This window comes from Platalea leucorodia, assembly GCF_965183815.1.
Source record: "Platalea leucorodia genome assembly, chromosome: 1".
Lineage (NCBI taxonomy): Eukaryota > Metazoa > Chordata > Aves > Pelecaniformes > Threskiornithidae > Platalea > Platalea leucorodia.
Window position 1 is genome coordinate 144,868,530 of NC_138823.1, and position 17,268 is coordinate 144,885,797.

A 17,268-nucleotide genomic window follows, 5' to 3' on the forward strand; every position below is an offset into this window, starting at 1 on the left:
GAAAGCCATCCTGCTTTACCCATTTACAATAGCATAAAATTATTATCAGTATCTGTTGGGAAATATCTAATGCAGCTTCAGCCTTTTAGTTTCTCCAGGTGGTTTCTCTGTATATTGATTATTCCCTCCTCTGGCCTACTCTTTGACTGGCAATTTAAATTCCTTTGTCTCATGGCTCCTTTGTAGTGAACTAGAAGATTTTGGTTGACATATGGTCTAAGAGGAGGGGAAAGGATTCTTGATTTCTGATATGCTCCTCTGCTGGCTCCGTTGCTGATGGCTGAGAGGTGCCTCCCCCACCTTGGTATTCTGCCTCTTCCCTTAAGTAACAACAGTAATCCACAGCAGAGGTTGTTAGCTACATTCAGAAACCCCAGGGAAAATGTGACTACATAGTTACAATACATTAACAACGCATAAAAATGCAGCTTAAAAATTATACAGAACATTTACACTATCCCAGTAAACACATCTATAGCAGTTTCTACAGATGGCTAGTGTTTAAGATCATTCTGCTCTGGTTAGGGTGTTAATTGTCCACGCACACTTACAAAATCTTAAATGCTTTGGTTAGATGGCAGCTGAGAAAGCAGCATCTGAGATCTCAAAGGTGCTCAAACATTGGCTTCTTAGTCCCATAAAGCATTTAGCTCCTGTCTGGCTTTCCAAGGACAACGGAGAGAGACTTGTTAGCAATGGTGGTAACTGCTGTACTTTGAAAACAGGGAGATGCACATTCCCAGAATATAGGATGCAGCAAAAGGGATTTTAGATCCAAGGCCAAGTTCTTTTTTTAGCATGTTTGCCTTGCAGCTCCTGCTGAAGTCAACCAGAACTACTCATGTTCATCCAAGGGCAAAATTTGACATATAACATTGATTTTATGCTATACACAAGTCTAAATAGGGAAAATATGAAATGTGTAACTGAAAACTAGCTATTAGGTTTGGATAAAGCCGAACTGAAAGGCAGCAGTTGTCCAAGTGCAGGAGCATAATTTAGTTTGCCATAGCCCATGTGCAATTCCATTAGCATCTTCTCCTTTTTCCGCTGGGGTGACACAGCTGACACAACACAAGAGTATTAATACATCTTTAAGCTGTCTGAATTCACAAGCAGATTTCTGCCTAGAAATATTGAAGGCCTAGTGGGCCAACAGTATGGAGAACAACTCATTATTTGCTCATTCCCCAGCCATTCCCCCGAGTCCCACACTGTCATTTAGGTAGCACCATGGTGCTCCTCCTTCGCCCAGTGTGAGTAGGAAGGAACTCATGTTATCAGCAACATGGGATTACGTCCACAGTGATTTATAGTGACCTGCAAACAATTCTGAGAACAGTTTAAAGCTGTACCAAAAATATTGAAAATGTCCACATTTTTCCACATAGAAGGTCAGCTTGAATACTTTCCTTATTCCTGTGGCACAGTAAAGTGTCAGCATGTTGTCCTCATGTTGCTGCTTTAATTTCTCCATGACAGAAAGAGGTGCAGAGAGAATACAAAAAGTCTCAATCACATTGTCCTAAACCAATCTAGTTAAAAGCAAATCCTTTCTTATGACAGGCTTTGCAAGGATCAAGCAGTAATTGCCTTGTTTTTCTCATGTTCATTTCATGAGAAATGTGAGTTGTTCCCAGGAATTATCTGCATGATTATCAAGGTGCAAGAACTGAAACCAAAACAAAAGCAGAGTATTTGCTTCCAAAAAAAGCAACCACTCTTTAGAATTTATCTGAAAAAGAAATACAAGTAGTAAAAGATCTCACTCCTCTGAAGTGCCAAAGCGCCTGTTGTTCAATCTGCTCATTTGGGGTGGAGGGCAGGACAGAAATGGAAAGCAGGAAATTTGAAAGAATCCTGCTAGGAGGTAGGTAGGTGTTCAAGTACATCTCCCATATGAGAAGCCAAGTCCAGAATTTGCATTACCTACATCGCTCTATTGTCTGCGCACTCAGACAATGTCTAGACAATTCTATTGTAAATAACAGTCTTTCCGTGCTGCTGTTCGGAACAGCAGCCCTGCAAGAATTACTCAGTCTGAAATGCAGGCCTACCTATAAAGAGAGAGGGAGGGCAGAAATACCCCTCTGTAGGTGTATACGTATACATATATGTATGTGTGTGTGTGTATACACATTTATTAAAAAAGCACAGAGGAAGTTACTAAAGTTACTAATACAATTCATTGTGCTATTTGTGAAGAACTGTCAGATAATACACGTTTCTCTGGCTTCTCTGACAGCCTCTACTTATTTCCAACTGAATTATACAATTAGCGAATAGTGAAACTGTACTGGTCTAATCCATTGGCATTACAGCATGGACCAACATGAAGGCTATCACAATGATACGGAGATAAATATATAACAATAGAGTACATAAATTTTGCTCTATTTTTTTTTTCTTTGACTGAAAATAATTTTCTATACAAAGTCCAAAAAGTCAATAGAAGCAGTGAGTGTTTGGTATCCCTCAAAATTAACTTGCACTGTAGCTTAAGGAGATATTCAGTGAAGTTTTCTCCCTTGTTTGTACTTACATGAAAACCCCATTTTATTGAATGTTTATATGAGATTTTAAGGAAGGAGGAAGAGGAAATAAAACTTTTCAAACAATTAATGATAAATGCTTGTTACTATATTTTAATGATGTGTTCATCCAGGAATAACAGTCTGAGTAAGTTTACAAAGCAAAAAAGTTACATTTAAAAAGTTAACAAGTCACTAAGGAAGAAATGCAACAGTGCCTCAGTGAAATCTGGTTTTAAAGCACATGACCTATCACACAGCACTCAGCCCCCCACAGGCACACGGATATTATGCACTGGGGTATCGGGAACTTTATTATTAAAGATAAGACTCTTCTATGCTACATGCTAGTATGTACCCGCAAGGGAACTAGGACTTCTTGAAACAAGTTCTGAAAATGCAAATTAAATTTTAAAGTGTAAATCCCAGAAAGATTAAGCAATTCTAAAGACTAAATAAAATTAAAGGCACATGCACTTTCTTCCCCACTGTTCCCACCATTGTTACAGGCAATATCTCAATTCTCAACATACATGATACCGAAGTCACTGGGCGCCAGTACAAAGCAGGTCTCCAGGACACTAGTTTTGTGCTGCTGTGGACTTGACAACTGTCTCAGGTCTAATCCACCCCTTTGTAGCCCAGCTTCACATCTGCTTCTGCAGGGACGAGAGGCTGGGCAGTGGGGACAATCCTACCTGCTTCCACAGGAGAAAGGCATGGATATGGGTCACGCTCTCCTTTTCTTCTGAGTATTCCCTTCTCACTCCAGCAAAGAGCAAAAGCAAAGTATTTGTAGATCACTGGGCAAGAGAAAAAAATTCATTGAAGTGGTTCAACACTCCTCATATAGGGAAGAAGAGGAATATCTCTCAGCACCGATTTGTATTCAGTCTGCAGGAAGATACTTCAGCCCCTCAGGAAGATCAGATCAGTGGGAAGATGACAGTAAGTGCCTGAGCACTGAGATAATGCAGCCCTAAACCCAAAAGATAGACTATTAGTAAAGCAAGTTTATTAACTTACCATATTTTTGTTGGTATCGATACTGCAAAAGATTAAAACGATACCACCTCTCCCTACCTCAGCACCGTCTGTTTTTTCAGGCACCTACCACAAACCCTGGCCTGTACCCTGTCCTTGAAATCTGACACCAGTAACTGTATTTGTCAAGCTTTTTGGGGTAAACCACACAGGGCTCAACCTGAAATGTTCAATCATCTGTTAGAAGCATAATCATAAAGAAAGGCTCATCTTTTCTTCTTCAGATAAACCCACAGGTCACATTCCAGTTTTGAAACAACCAGTTGTGAACATGTGGGATAAATGAAGGAGGAATTTTTAGTGACAAGCAGCAACCGACCATATGAAATCCAACACTCAGTGTCTGAAGGTCTACATTCAAATGTGGTTAAGACCTAACCAGGCTAACTCAAATCAGACTTTGATAGGAAGGGCAGAAATAGCATCAGCCAGCAAACCTGTATGCTTGGGCCTAAAGCGGTTCATTTCTGCTGTCCAGATGGAGCAGGACTGAAATGAAGATGAACTCAAATGACCTTCACAGCTCAAAACCCATAAAAATACATGCAAGAACCTGGTCATCAAGGCAATGGCAGAAATTCATTAGTATCAGCTCCTAGGCTTTCAGACTCCCTGCTGCAAAATTATCCCAGTCATACCACCAAATATGGAAAATAAACACATTCAATAAGAAGTGATGAATTGTATCTTTTGAATTCCTACAGTCTATCTAAGCAGACAGACAAAGGGAAGAGCAAAGCATGAGTACAGCATAACTGCCTAATTCAAGTGGCAACACATCATATATTTGCAGGCCGTTGGAACATTATTATATCTGTTCCTATTGTACAATTTCTAGCACACTAGAAATCCATTAGCAGTGATGTTCTGGCAAACCACCAAAGAGAAATACATCCTCTTATACCAAAAAAGAAATTAAGATCAAAGAATGATTATGGATAAGTACAGGCTAAAGATCAGCAAGCTCACCCAGAAAATACATTGTACTGTAAGATTTAACAACTCTCAAAAAAAAAAATAAAGACAAAAGAAATCCTCTAACTTTGTATCAAAGCAAAGGCTATGCATAGATAAATGAAAAGCTCCAGCCACCGTTTTTCATTAACACTGGAAATGTATTTATATTAATCTCTTTAGCTAGACGTGGAAGTGTCTTTACAGTATCATATTCAGCTTGATCTTGCAGTTTCTTAGTAATTTCACATTTTTGTGATTTCCACTTACTGATGAGCAACTTATCGGAGTGAAGTACAATAAACCAAATTTCCTCCTTGGCTAATTTCTAGGAAGTTTCTTCTGTAATCAAATTGGCAACTTTACATAGGCAGAAATGTATTGATAATCTGACGCCTTTGGATGGATTCCTATCTGTGTAGTCAGTGGGAGAATTCCTTTGCTACTTACGATTAAGTAAAAACAGAGGTGATGCTAAAACACATGGCAACATATCAAAAGTTCTTTGTCCCTCCATGATACTTAGAAATAGCTGTCTCTTTGGGAAGTAAAGATACATCTGAATGTTCTTCTTTGCTCTGAAAACATGTATAACTCCATTATAGAAACATTACATTAAGCTCATTTTTTTCTCCTTTTCTCTCAGCATAACTTCATTGACTACTATCAAAATTTGACAGACCAAATGGAAAAGTGTGATTCACTATAAGAGCAATAATAAGCAAAGAGACAATTATAATTGTATTGTCGCCGCCAAGGCTGTCTCTGTGAAAGGAAGGTTGAATGGGTGCCACAATGAGTACCACATTTACAGTGAGAAACGGCACAGTTTTGCTCTAACTGAACTGCTTTGTAGAGGGAAAATCTTTTAAGATGTGCTTTTTTAGCTGGCTTAGGCAAAACAGTGGATTCCAAAAATTCACAATCTTCAAAAAGACAGGGTGGATTTTTTTTTTTTTTTCTTTTAAAATGATGTATTAAGTAATCTCTACAACGATTTAAGAGTCTCAGAACTGTCACTACGGTATATTTGATAACACGCAACCACGGGCTTAAAGTCTCTCATGCCCTTTGGACATGAATGCTTTTGTTTTGTTCTTCTGAAGCAAATCTCACCTCTTTGATATTTAGGCCTATCTTCAGTATGTCGTCAGGAGGGGTTTTACTTTAGGGGATGAGTACATCCTGTACATTTTTAAGTCCTCCTGTACATTTATACTCTCCCCAATAGATTCTTCAGCAAGAACAAGGAGATCAGATCTGAGGTAAACAACACTGGATAAAAATAAATTTGGCTATTAAAAAGCTGGATTTTAAGTAGTTTTATTTCTTTGGGGAAGGAAGGGAAGAAAGATCAAGAGCAAAAAAAATTTTTTTTTCAATTGACCTTTTACATCTCAAAAAAGGGCAGAAGCCCAATTTAGAAGAAATATCTCTTTGTAGGTCATCTTTAATAAAAGTACAAGATGATTCTTCTCCTTCATCTCACTGTGTATCACACCAAATGACAGCATTTCATTTCCTTTGGGATGGCAGAAATAAAGTAAATGGAACAGAATGAGGACACATGATAAATACCCTCTAACATTGTTTTGTCATTTATTTTTTTTAAAGAAATAGAACTATTATCATACAACCAGTCCTTCAGTCAATTGATAAAGGGATCTTTTCTGGCCTACATGAATTTATTTGTATTTTATGGTAATGCATCAGATTCCATACTTCTTGGTTAAAACAGTTGAAAAAGAAACAGAAAAAGGATTAAAAAAACACAGTTCTTTTCAATACTGTACCATAAAACACGGCTCAGTGTTTCTGTTAGGATTATCTGATGGTACATTTCATTAAACAACTTCCTAATATATTCATGCAGTGTAAATCGTTCCATAGTTCCATAAAACAGAGATTTTAATACCCTATTTGATGAACAGTATAAATAAGGTATCTTTCATTGCTTGATTCATCTACTACTGTTTCATAATGGAACTTAGGCAATAAAGAACTAAAACTAAATAGAAAGCAATTAGGTATTTGAAGAATTTTAGAAACACATTGAGTTTTGTTCAAATCAGAAGACTATTTAAAAGGAAAATTTGATTATCACATAATTGGAAAAAAAACCAGGGAATTAGATGGGGCATTACAGAAGCATCACAGTAACACAGAATCACAGACTGTAAAGTCCGAAGGCCTGGAAAGTATTAAAAGAGTCCAGCTGTTCGAACTGAGAGAGGATCAGGTTATAGCCAAGCCAACCCTGATCTACAGTATGTCAACGGAATAAGAGTATCTTTGGGTTATATGCAAGAAATGGGAAGTTTACCAGTAGGATACTTGTCTATGAAAAATAACTTTTAACATGCCTGTCTACAGTTCCGAAGCATCCTCCGTGGGGGATACCCTCTGACAAAAGGCAACGAGCCTGACTCAGCCCAGGGTGCCCCTCGGGTGCTGTGGTACCAGTGGGACGGGACACAAACCCCAAGGGGTGAGTGGCGTGCCTGGCTTCCTTGGCCACAGCACCCCTGACAAAAGGGAAAGAGGGCCATGGGCAGGATCAGTAGTTTCTTACCAGATTTGCATTTGCTAATTGGTGCTCCAGGATTTGGAAACTTGATTTTTGTACGTGTTTTGGAAAAGGAAAGAAGCCTCCCCATAGGGAGGGATCATCACGCTTGGGTGCGCTTCTCGTGCTAATACAGCCAGGAAGACAATCAGAGCAACATGTGCAAAGCCTTTCAAATCAAAGTGCAGAATTTGTTTTGTTTGCAGTTTTCTTCAAGGAAACAAACTTTCTACGCTAACTAAGATGACACAACTGGCTGTAAATGGGGTTTTACCCACTAGCAGGTCCCAACCAAATGAAAACAATTACATTAAAGGCTACACGCCATACAGAAAGTCTGTCGAAAGAAGCCTGTTTCCAGCCACTGAGCGAGGGAATGTGACCATACCCATCTTGAATCTTACTAGCAAAACACATTAAAAAATGCTACATAAATCTCACACAACCACAGAAACAAGTGGCTGTAGACTTCATAGGTAGCACCTTATCTCTGTAATAGATACGGCGAAGAAAGCAAACAGGTCCATTGCTTTGATACAACAGGGTTTGTGGGCACAAGTCCAGCACTGTTATTTGCCAGGTAAGATGTTCCATATGTTAACAACATATTGTTTTAATACTGCCTGTTGATTCAGTCTCTGGACCAAAACCACATTTCTTAAGTAGAACCACTATCCTGAGCAGAAGAGGACTGAATAACCTATTCTTCATGTAAAGATCTTGCGGAATTAAAGACTGTGAGTTTGTATGCTGATGGTTATTCAGCCATCTGTTAGGTCCTCTGGTTCCCCCTGGAAAGCCTAATAATTTCTACTGTTTTCATTCTCCCTATCTTCGTTCCTAGCTCCATGCATCACTTGACTCCTTGTCTAGAAACGGGGATTCCAATTTATTTCACTGCTTAGCTGAGGAAAGTATTTGAGCCCCAAGCTAAAAGGCCCGCAGCACTTCCTCTGATTCTATAAGAGCTATTTTTAATGCACACATACAGAAGGTCATGATGCCAATGGAGTTCTCAAGGAGAAAGTAAAAAACAGAGCAGAGCAGCTGGACAACACAGGGAGAGGCATATGAGGTGAACTCTATCAGCAGGAAGGCTGCTGACTCATGGGGGAGATGCCCTATAAATGACGGCGTAGAAAATACCTGCTATTCACATTCCAGTTCATGCATTTTCCTGTTTAGTATCCTCTTCATATGGCTTACTCTGACTAGTAGTTATATGTAACAATTCGTAGGACAGTAGTAGTGTTGTAGCCACAGTGGTGTGAGAATCTAAGTGACAGAAAGTAAATAAGAAAAGATAATTGCTTTTATTAGACCAACTTGTACGGCTGTTGCTTGCTGTTGTAAACACAAATCTTATTCTAGCTGTTAAACCATAACCAAAAATAGAAAAAGTTGGAAAGGTCAATGGTTTGTTTTGTATTATATACAGAAGTGGCAGTAATGTATATAAAATCCAAACATTCAAGTAAAAACTCTGGCGCCCAAACTAATGCTAGCATATGAGGATATAATTCCATTTCAACAGTAAATCCAGAAATTACACTTTGACTCTCATAGTCACTTTGTAAAGGCTAAATCAAAAATACAATTATTTTTTCTTTTAAAATCATAGAATCATAGAATGGTTTGGGTTGGAAGGGACCTTAAAGATCATCTAGTCCAATCCCCTTGCCATAGGCAGGGACACCTTCCACTAGACCAGGGTGCTCAAAGCCATAATGGCTGGAGGTCATTTCACTGTTAAAGTTACTGCCACTTGCAGATACTCAGCACTTAGAAGATAAATTCATAGGCATTGAAACATGTTAAGCAATTTGATTCTTTCCCTAGTTTAAGCCATTTTACTTTAAAGAAGATGCTAAATATAGCACATGATTGATCTGTACATATGAGGTATCTCTGTATATGTGTGTGTAAAATAAATAGCTCCTAAGTGATCCGGTAATCTAAGGAGTATCATCAAGAAAGAAAAACATTAGAGTAATAGAATTATAGTATCTCTCCAGAATAATTAATCATTTTCTTCCTACACACACACTCACAAATACACAGTAATACATTTTCTATAATTATTTTTGTGTCAAAAAAATTCAGACCATAGAAAGGCAATTTACTCAGTGCTGGTAATCCCATATATTTGAATTACTCTACTCTAAACCAACAAATATTGCTTCCAATGAATGCAATTACCTAAAAGCAATAAAATACTCTTTTTCACATCCACTGAGAGGAAAACAAAGGACTGACCTTTTCAGAAACCTTTTTTAACGTGCTAGGAAAGTATCTTATGAGGGGATGCACAGATTTTGTATACACATATAAATGTTTTCAAATGCTATTTTTCTTAGAAGTTACAAACCATTGTGCTTTAAGTCGTGTTTCAGAAATATCAGGGAATTCTCTCGCAGGTGATTAGAACTACCTTACAGTGACACACGTGGAAATAATACATGAATGAAACAAATTACCTTTTTTGTTCTCATTTTAACCAGAATGCCAATTAAGCACTTGCAAGCATTTCACAGACATCACTTAAACTTTCCACATCCCCATCCACATGATGTCAGTAGCAAACTTGTGTGGATTTCAACAGCCCTTATCAGTAGCTGGTACTAAATCAGCAAAATATCTACTGACAATAATAGAGGAATAATTGTAACAGAAATTTGTTAACCTAAAACTAAATTATAATATTAAAAAATAAAATGTAATGGAGTTATCAAAAGCAATTTACCCTTTCCAAAAGAAGTCTTAAGCATAACGGAACATTATACAAAACAAATTCAAGGAAGGTAAAAAACTTACTGATAATCAACATAGGTTTATGGAAAATTTTTCTTGTCAAAGTAACCTGTTATTTTTCTTGTACAGGATTACAAATTCAATAATAGTAATAGTGATGATATAATAAGATCAAAGAACATAGTTCGTATTTACTAAACGGTCAATTCTAAACTGAGAAGAAGGAAGTTTTTAATAAACAAAAGAAAGAAAAACAAAAAAAACCAGCAAGGATACTGATAAACTGGGGAGGTCAGCGAAAAGGCACAGAAATTATTAAGGGACTTAAAAGATGCCATTTTATCAAAGATCCAGGAGCTCAGCCTATTTTATAACAAAAAGAAGGCTGATATGCTATACATACCAAGGTGGCAGGAAAACTCAATGCTACGGGGCTTTTTCAGTCTAAAACTAACGCTCAAACTTTTATCAGTGAGGGTAATTAACTATTCAAACAATTTATATTTTGACAAATTCCTCATTCCCATACTTCTTCAACACAAAACTGAAAGAAAAAAAAACACAAAGGCGGGAACCCTTAGTGATGATGCTACACAGGTCTAACTGCATAATCCCAGGCATCCTCCCTAGCCTCAGGATATGTTTAGTGATACACTAGGAAAACTTTGAATTCTTGTCTCACCTTTCTTTGTCTTTTAGCCCAAACAGAACTGGTTGGCAGTAATCTCTGTAGAACTGCCATTTTTCATTAAAGACAAAAAAAAAAAAACTATAAGCCATTCAAAAGCAGTTTGTACAAAACGTGTTAGCAAAGCGTGCTAACACAAACGGAGGTGCAGAATAATTGCCTCCCAGAGAACAAAATCAGGCTCTGAAATTAAGCAGCAATATCAGGGAGGAAGTGTTTTAAGTCTGCTTTGCAATTATGACCATGCTAATTTTTTCATCACAGACTGGGAGAGGGAAGGAATGACTTTGCAAAATGGGGTTGTGAAAGAACAATCCCGTTGGGTCAGCTGGGGTTCTGATCATAGAGCACATGGTAAACATCACTTAACAAATAATTCAAAAATAGTGCAGAACATGATTCAATACCTCATTCAGAAGACCTGAACCCAGTCTATATTGTGCTACCTGTAAATTAGTACTAAATATTACAATTAAATTTTCAGACCACTCTCATATGTTGAAGAAGAAAAAAAAAAAAAAAAAGGCATTATTTTAAGTAAGAATCAATTACCAAAATGTGATCATACCCAAGTAGGGCTCCTCAGCCTGCATGCACAGGGCATGAATAAGAAAAGCGAACAGAGCTTGAATTCCCTCGATCCCAATAAATTCCAGCTACTAGTGAGAACAATTGGGACTGTGTGCAGCCAAGGCATTCATTAAAATAACTAATAAGGGATTGAGTTGGACTTTAGGGAGACCCAAAACAGCCTAAAGTAAGAGCTGCTCCTCCTCAGGTTTGATCTGACCATCACTTACCACACCCAGTCACACAGACAGCTACCAGGAGTCATTACAAGAGTAGCGGAGATCGTAAAGCACGGTACTTTTAGAGCAAGAACGGCAGACAGGTCTTCTCACACCTGGCAGCACAACCCAGCAGGTCATGTCACATCATGCGGAGCCCCTCAACCACACACCAGTCCTGCGGCTGACCAGGAGGAGCGTGAGACTCACGGGGGCAAGGCAGGAGAAAGACTTACCAGAAATTATAATAGCCAGAAACTGAGCGCAACTGCGTTTTTTAAACCACGTCAGGAAGCTAATCGTTTTGAATTCCACACAGCCAAATGTTTACGATTTAGAGCAAATTTAGGAATATGTTTTTCATTTACAGCTTACATGACACATTGATATTAGCGTTGGAGACCATTTGCCAAGAGAAATTACAGGCAAGGTTTCAGCAGTTTGTCTCATGAAAAAGCTGGCACTTGTCTGTCAAGCTGCCTTTTATTTTGCTTCTGTTTTCAGGTTTTTTTGATGAAGTTTACGATCTGATTCTGTAAGGTTTGCAAAACTCTAGTTAAAAGACATTCCTAATAAACATTCCCCGCAAGGCACGAGGAATGTCTGTATCCTTCTCAGCAGAAGCTGCAAAAACCATTCCGTGGCAAGGCAAAATAATTAATTCCTGGAGTGCCAGGAATCTTCCAGTATTACTAACCAGAACTAATTTAAGACTGAAATATACAAAATACATCAATATTTTCTAAGAAGCTTCTTTGGTTTTGCCCACATTTTGATAAACTAAAAACGGGCATTTATTTTCCATATAGAGAATAGTGATTGCAGAGTTTATAAAAATTGCCTCAATTAAAATCTTTCAGTCTTCTGAAGGTTGTTGACCATCATGACCATTGATTTATACACAGTGTTGGTACTCCTCCAGGACATGAACAGGCGCTCGACAGGAACAGAAGATGTGTGAGCTTCCTAAAGAGGGTAGGGTTTCTGAACACGTCTTGCCCAGCCTACTACTTCTTTATAGATTATTTTCCACACGTGGGCCAGAGGAATTACATCTGTGTTGCAAGAAGAGAAAGCAGGTGGCGATTATGCTCCATCCCAGTGACTGAGTGTCCGTTGGAAGGACACAGCAGTCCTGAAGTGCTGAATGTAAGCTTGAAATCGTTATTTATGCTCATGACTCTTCAGAGCATTTCCCCACCACCACAAACCAGAGGATCTCGTGCTATGGATGTGTTCACTCTTACAAAAAAAGCCATGATCGAGGAGGGCTCTTCTCCTTGTTGCAGCACAGGGAGCTGGATGTGCAGGCCAGATGCTCCAGGGAGCTTCCTGAAGGCCACAAGTCCCCTCGGCAGAGCACATGGCGTGCATGCTACACCTCATAAGTAACCACAATTCAGACTCAGGCTCTAGAAATGCTCTCTGCCTGTCTCCGTGACAGGAGACACCAGAGCCCTTGTATAAAGGATGATGCTGCAGCAAGGAAGGATCATAATCATCTTTCTTGCCAGTCATGGCTACCACGAAGCGAACCTGGGGTGGTCACTCTGTGCCAGGGCCTGTCCACACTCCAGACAAGCCCAGATACTGTAGTTTTTCTGATTAACAAACTTGCAGCATGCTCTTTCCCAATCCAACCCCGTGATCACAGCTTGCTTTGTCCCATTCTGCCATTAGGTCTCTGCTGTTTCCCCAGCAGATGGACATGCCCTGGCCAAGGTCCCCTCAGACAGATCCACATGGTCCACAGGACCAAAAGGGCCCTAAAGAGGCTTTGGGAAACATGCCCCATTTCCTTGTGAGCTCTGCTGTTTAATCATGTAATTACAACGCAAGATGAGAGTGTGAATGGTCAAGTGGCTACATTTAAGAAGAAATATTCTGCATGAAAAAAAGAAATAGCCATTTGCTGAGCCGCAGATGCTATCACAGTATTAAAAACTTCAAGGGGAAGGAATTAAAAAAATAAATAAGCACATTTAATTGCTGTGCAACTCCTGCACGCTTCTGGGTTGATGGCCAGAGCTGGACATGTGCTGAAGGAGGGAAGGCTGCGAGCAGCACCCACCTGCATGGCCCAGTGGTCAGGCCCCAGGTTTGCTAGTGCTGAAGGCGGCATTAACAAAGATGGCCACAGAAAACATCTCCATTAGATGCAGTTCTCAATGCGTATGGATACCGAGGCAGTGGATTCATAAACACACCGATGCAACTAATACATTCCTCACCTTTGCCTAAGGGATTGAACCTTTTAAAAATACCGCTGATTCGATCTGAAAGCTCCTTTGTAAATACTTCAGCCAATTGAACAGGTAAAAAAAGTTTAAAAAGAAACACTGTATCTCAAAAAAAGCTTATTGTAGAGACACTACAGCAACTCAGGGGAAAAAAGGAAGAGAAAGAACAGCGATGTATGTGGAGAAAATACAACCACTGAAAAAAAGGAAACTACACTGTAACTATATCAGCTTTTTATTATTATTTTTTTATTATCATTCAAGGTAATGTTTCCGTGTATCTCACATCTGCATTTAATGTGAACATTGCATTCAAAACTGATTGAGATCCAAAATGAGCAAGAAGAAAGCATGCCGATTTCAATGTTAAATTAAACTGCCACCTAGAAAATTATTTTTCCTTCCTCTCTCTTGCATCCAGGACTGGCAGAACATCCCATCCTGGGCCTCAGTTTTCTTCATGCCTGAAATGTCAGCATAAGCTCTGCTCTTTGATTTCCCTGCCCACCTCCTGTACCTTCCCAGCTTGTTTCATTGCAGAGATCAGCCTTTGGTGACAGGACGCTGTCGTGAGAGGCGGCAGAGGAAGGGAATAGGAAAGGAGACTTGCTTCAACTAACACCCAGATTCAATAGTAGCATCTCCTTTGGTGAAGTGAAGAGATAAAACAGAGGATATCAGGCAATGGGGGAAGAGAAACAAGTAGGAGACCATAAACATTTCTGCCAGACTCAACTGTCAGTGTACACAAAGTTGTCAAGAAAAAGGTTGAGAGAAAAACAGGAAAGTTGTGTGGTGTCTTATCACGATGGCAGAGGGGACAATTATTCCTGATGGAAAAGAAAGACATGTGTGACTCTTTAGAGAACCAAGTAAGAAAAGAGATGGAAAATATAAAAACACAACAGAATATGAAATACAAGTGGGTACATAACAGGGGGATGTATAACGAAGCACAGGCAAATGCAGCGGAGGAAACAAAGAAACTGATTGTCAGATAAAAAGATGGATTTGAAGAGAACAGAGAAAATAAAGCCCACAAAGAAAGCAGTAAACGAAGAAAATCTATTTGCAGATATTAGGGAGCAGGTGTATATTTTAGTTTCTGATTTTTTTTTAAAGCTCTCTGTTTGCTACTATAGTTTTAATTTTGAACTTTTTTCCTCCATAAATTGGGGGACCATACGGAAGAATGAACACTTTCCCTGTGACTGTCCACCACTGACGTTGGAACTACAGATGATGCTCAGGCATCTTCAGATGTACGAGCCATACACACCAACCTTTAAACAACAGGGATACTGCAAGAAAGGAGACTGACAAAGGCAGGTAGGGTCCACCCTTTCCGACGACCTATGTATTGTAAATTATTTTTCCCCCTCTCTGTCCCTCATACTTCCTTTAACATTCCTCAAATGTATATTATGCATAAGAGCTATTTTTACCAGAGGCCTGCTTCAGCATGCTTTTGATATTAGCAGAGGCTCAGTTATAAATACTAAGCTGATACTTTTTCCAGAGGAAACCTAAAATCTTGAACCTTGCTCCTTTCAAGCATTCAACTACTTTTCAATTATAAAGCTACTGTGGGCTAAATTTGCAAACCACTCCTCAGAAAAATCAGTGCTTTTCTCGCAGGAACCTTAGAAAATACATACAGAATATAATATGGAGAGTAAGAATTAGAAGAGAATAAAAATATATACAGCCTTCTGAATATAACAGATTTGTTCACAGGAATAATAATTAAGAATACATTTTAAATGTTGCTCCGGTATACTTGGCCCTCTTTTTATATGATGATCTGCAAATCCTATTTCAGCAGCAGTTTAAATGTTCATTTAAATATCATGATAGAAGCCAAACATCTTAATTTCCTTGCAGCCTTCTTGTTTTCATTTTGCATGATTTGTGATAGGACTTTTTTTTCACATTGTAAAAAGCATAGCTCCTCAGGAAAAGTTCATATTTAAAGTTGGATTCTAGCACTCTTAAGAACAGTCAGGACACATTTTAACAGTTTTACTGATACAAATACTGGTCTAATATCATTAAAGACGACAAAAGAATGGCATAAAAATAGGATCCAGCTCAAAAGAAATCAAATTTTAAACATAAGTGTTTGTGTGTCTGTGGTTATGTGCATATGCACATGTGCATAAACAAAAAATCCACCTACAGAGAACTGCTGCAGTTCATAAAATGACATCCTTAACTTGTCTTTTCATATACCATTATTAAATGTGTTTACTTTTATTAAGATGACCTGAAATTCATACTACAAGGAAAATCCTGACCTTTCAGAAACTAACTGTGACCACACCATTAATCTGCCACCCAAAATAAAATCAGGTTTGTGCAACCTCCTCTCAGTAAGGTATAAATATGTATACAAACCTGCTATTTCCAACAAACACTTCAATGTTGTGGACTTGGTGCTTTTAAGCAGGAAATTCTTCCTCTAGAATTATTTTAAAATGCATTTGTTATAAAATCATACTTCTAAACCAGCCTCTTCCCCTTTCCTTCCAGCAGCGCAGTGTCTCTGCCATCTGTAACCAGCAAGGATTCACATGTGGTTTTTAACTTACGTCAGTGCACATAAAGAAATTGCCACTGTTTAAAATGTACTTACAAGTGAAAAAAAACTGAAATTTGAGTGGCTCCCATTGCAACCTGAACGGTTCATCTTTATAGCAGAAAAACTTGTAGCAATTGAGCAATTTGTCTCTTACACTGAACCACGCAACTTTGTGTTCAATTATTACGAGCTGAATTACTTAAGAAAGTATTTTTTTACCATATTAGTTATTCTCTTTTCACTTCAGAGCAGACAAGCAAAGCAACTCCTATTTTAAAACAGCAGTGCTAAAAAGCTACTTCAAAATCTCATTACTGAAAGACGCATACCAGATTTCACTTTAAGTTTACTATTGTTCAGTCTTTCCCCATAGACTGAAGTTCACAGTGTGCTACTGCCTTATAATGCTTCTCTGTTCGCAAACGACTGTAAACGCAGCCAGAAAAACTTCATTCCCGACCATCCATCTCATTCTTTTTTGAGGATTAGCTGTTGTGTAACTGCTGTATCTCCAGTACTTTATGTTTGGTTATTAAAATGCTAACAGCTACCAGTTTTCAGCAACTCCATCTCTTAATATCCAAGGAAGCTCTGCGTGAGTATAGTGATTTGTCTTTATAGTAAACTAAAAGACGGCAAATGAAATTATAACACTAAAACGTTAGTTACACTGCAATAGCTACTAAGTACTAACAATGGGAGTATCAAAGCCTACAATGGTATTTGAGAAAATAACAAAAGAACTTGAAATATACTACTACAGATGAACTCAATACCTAGAAATAGCATTTGTGCTATAATACAGCCTCTAAAGCCTCCATTGAAAAATGGTATTTCATTGGCACCAGGTCTTGAACAAATGTAGAGTAAGATACGGTCATCACTTACTGGTTTAGCGTCACGTCTAGGATGAAAGATGATCCAAAAGCATCAACCTGGAAGCTGGCTCGAGCAATGTGGGTAGACTGCAATATCGAAAAGACTGGAATTAGTATTCAGCTACAACAAAACATATCATACACATCCGTGAACACATAAAGTAAATATATTTACTAATTAACAATACGCCGTTAACCAAAAAAATTGCACTGAAATGGACAAAGCAGTCTATGATAATGAATAAGA

The 17,268-nt window shown here is 38.5% G+C and overlaps 1 protein-coding gene across 1 annotated transcript in view; it reads right to left on the reverse strand.

Annotated features, from left to right (window-relative positions):
* Nucleotides 1-17,268, reverse strand: part of ADAM22 (ADAM metallopeptidase domain 22) — a gene marked incomplete at both ends in the record, with an annotated part of 132,955 nt that overhangs the window by 98,634 nt on the left and 17,053 nt on the right. Inside the window, one exon of the mRNA XM_082309222.1 lies at nt 17,032-17,108. Coding sequence (XP_082165348.1) covers nt 17,032-17,108 — 77 coding nt within the window. The remainder of the gene's footprint in view (nt 1-17,031; nt 17,109-17,268) is intronic.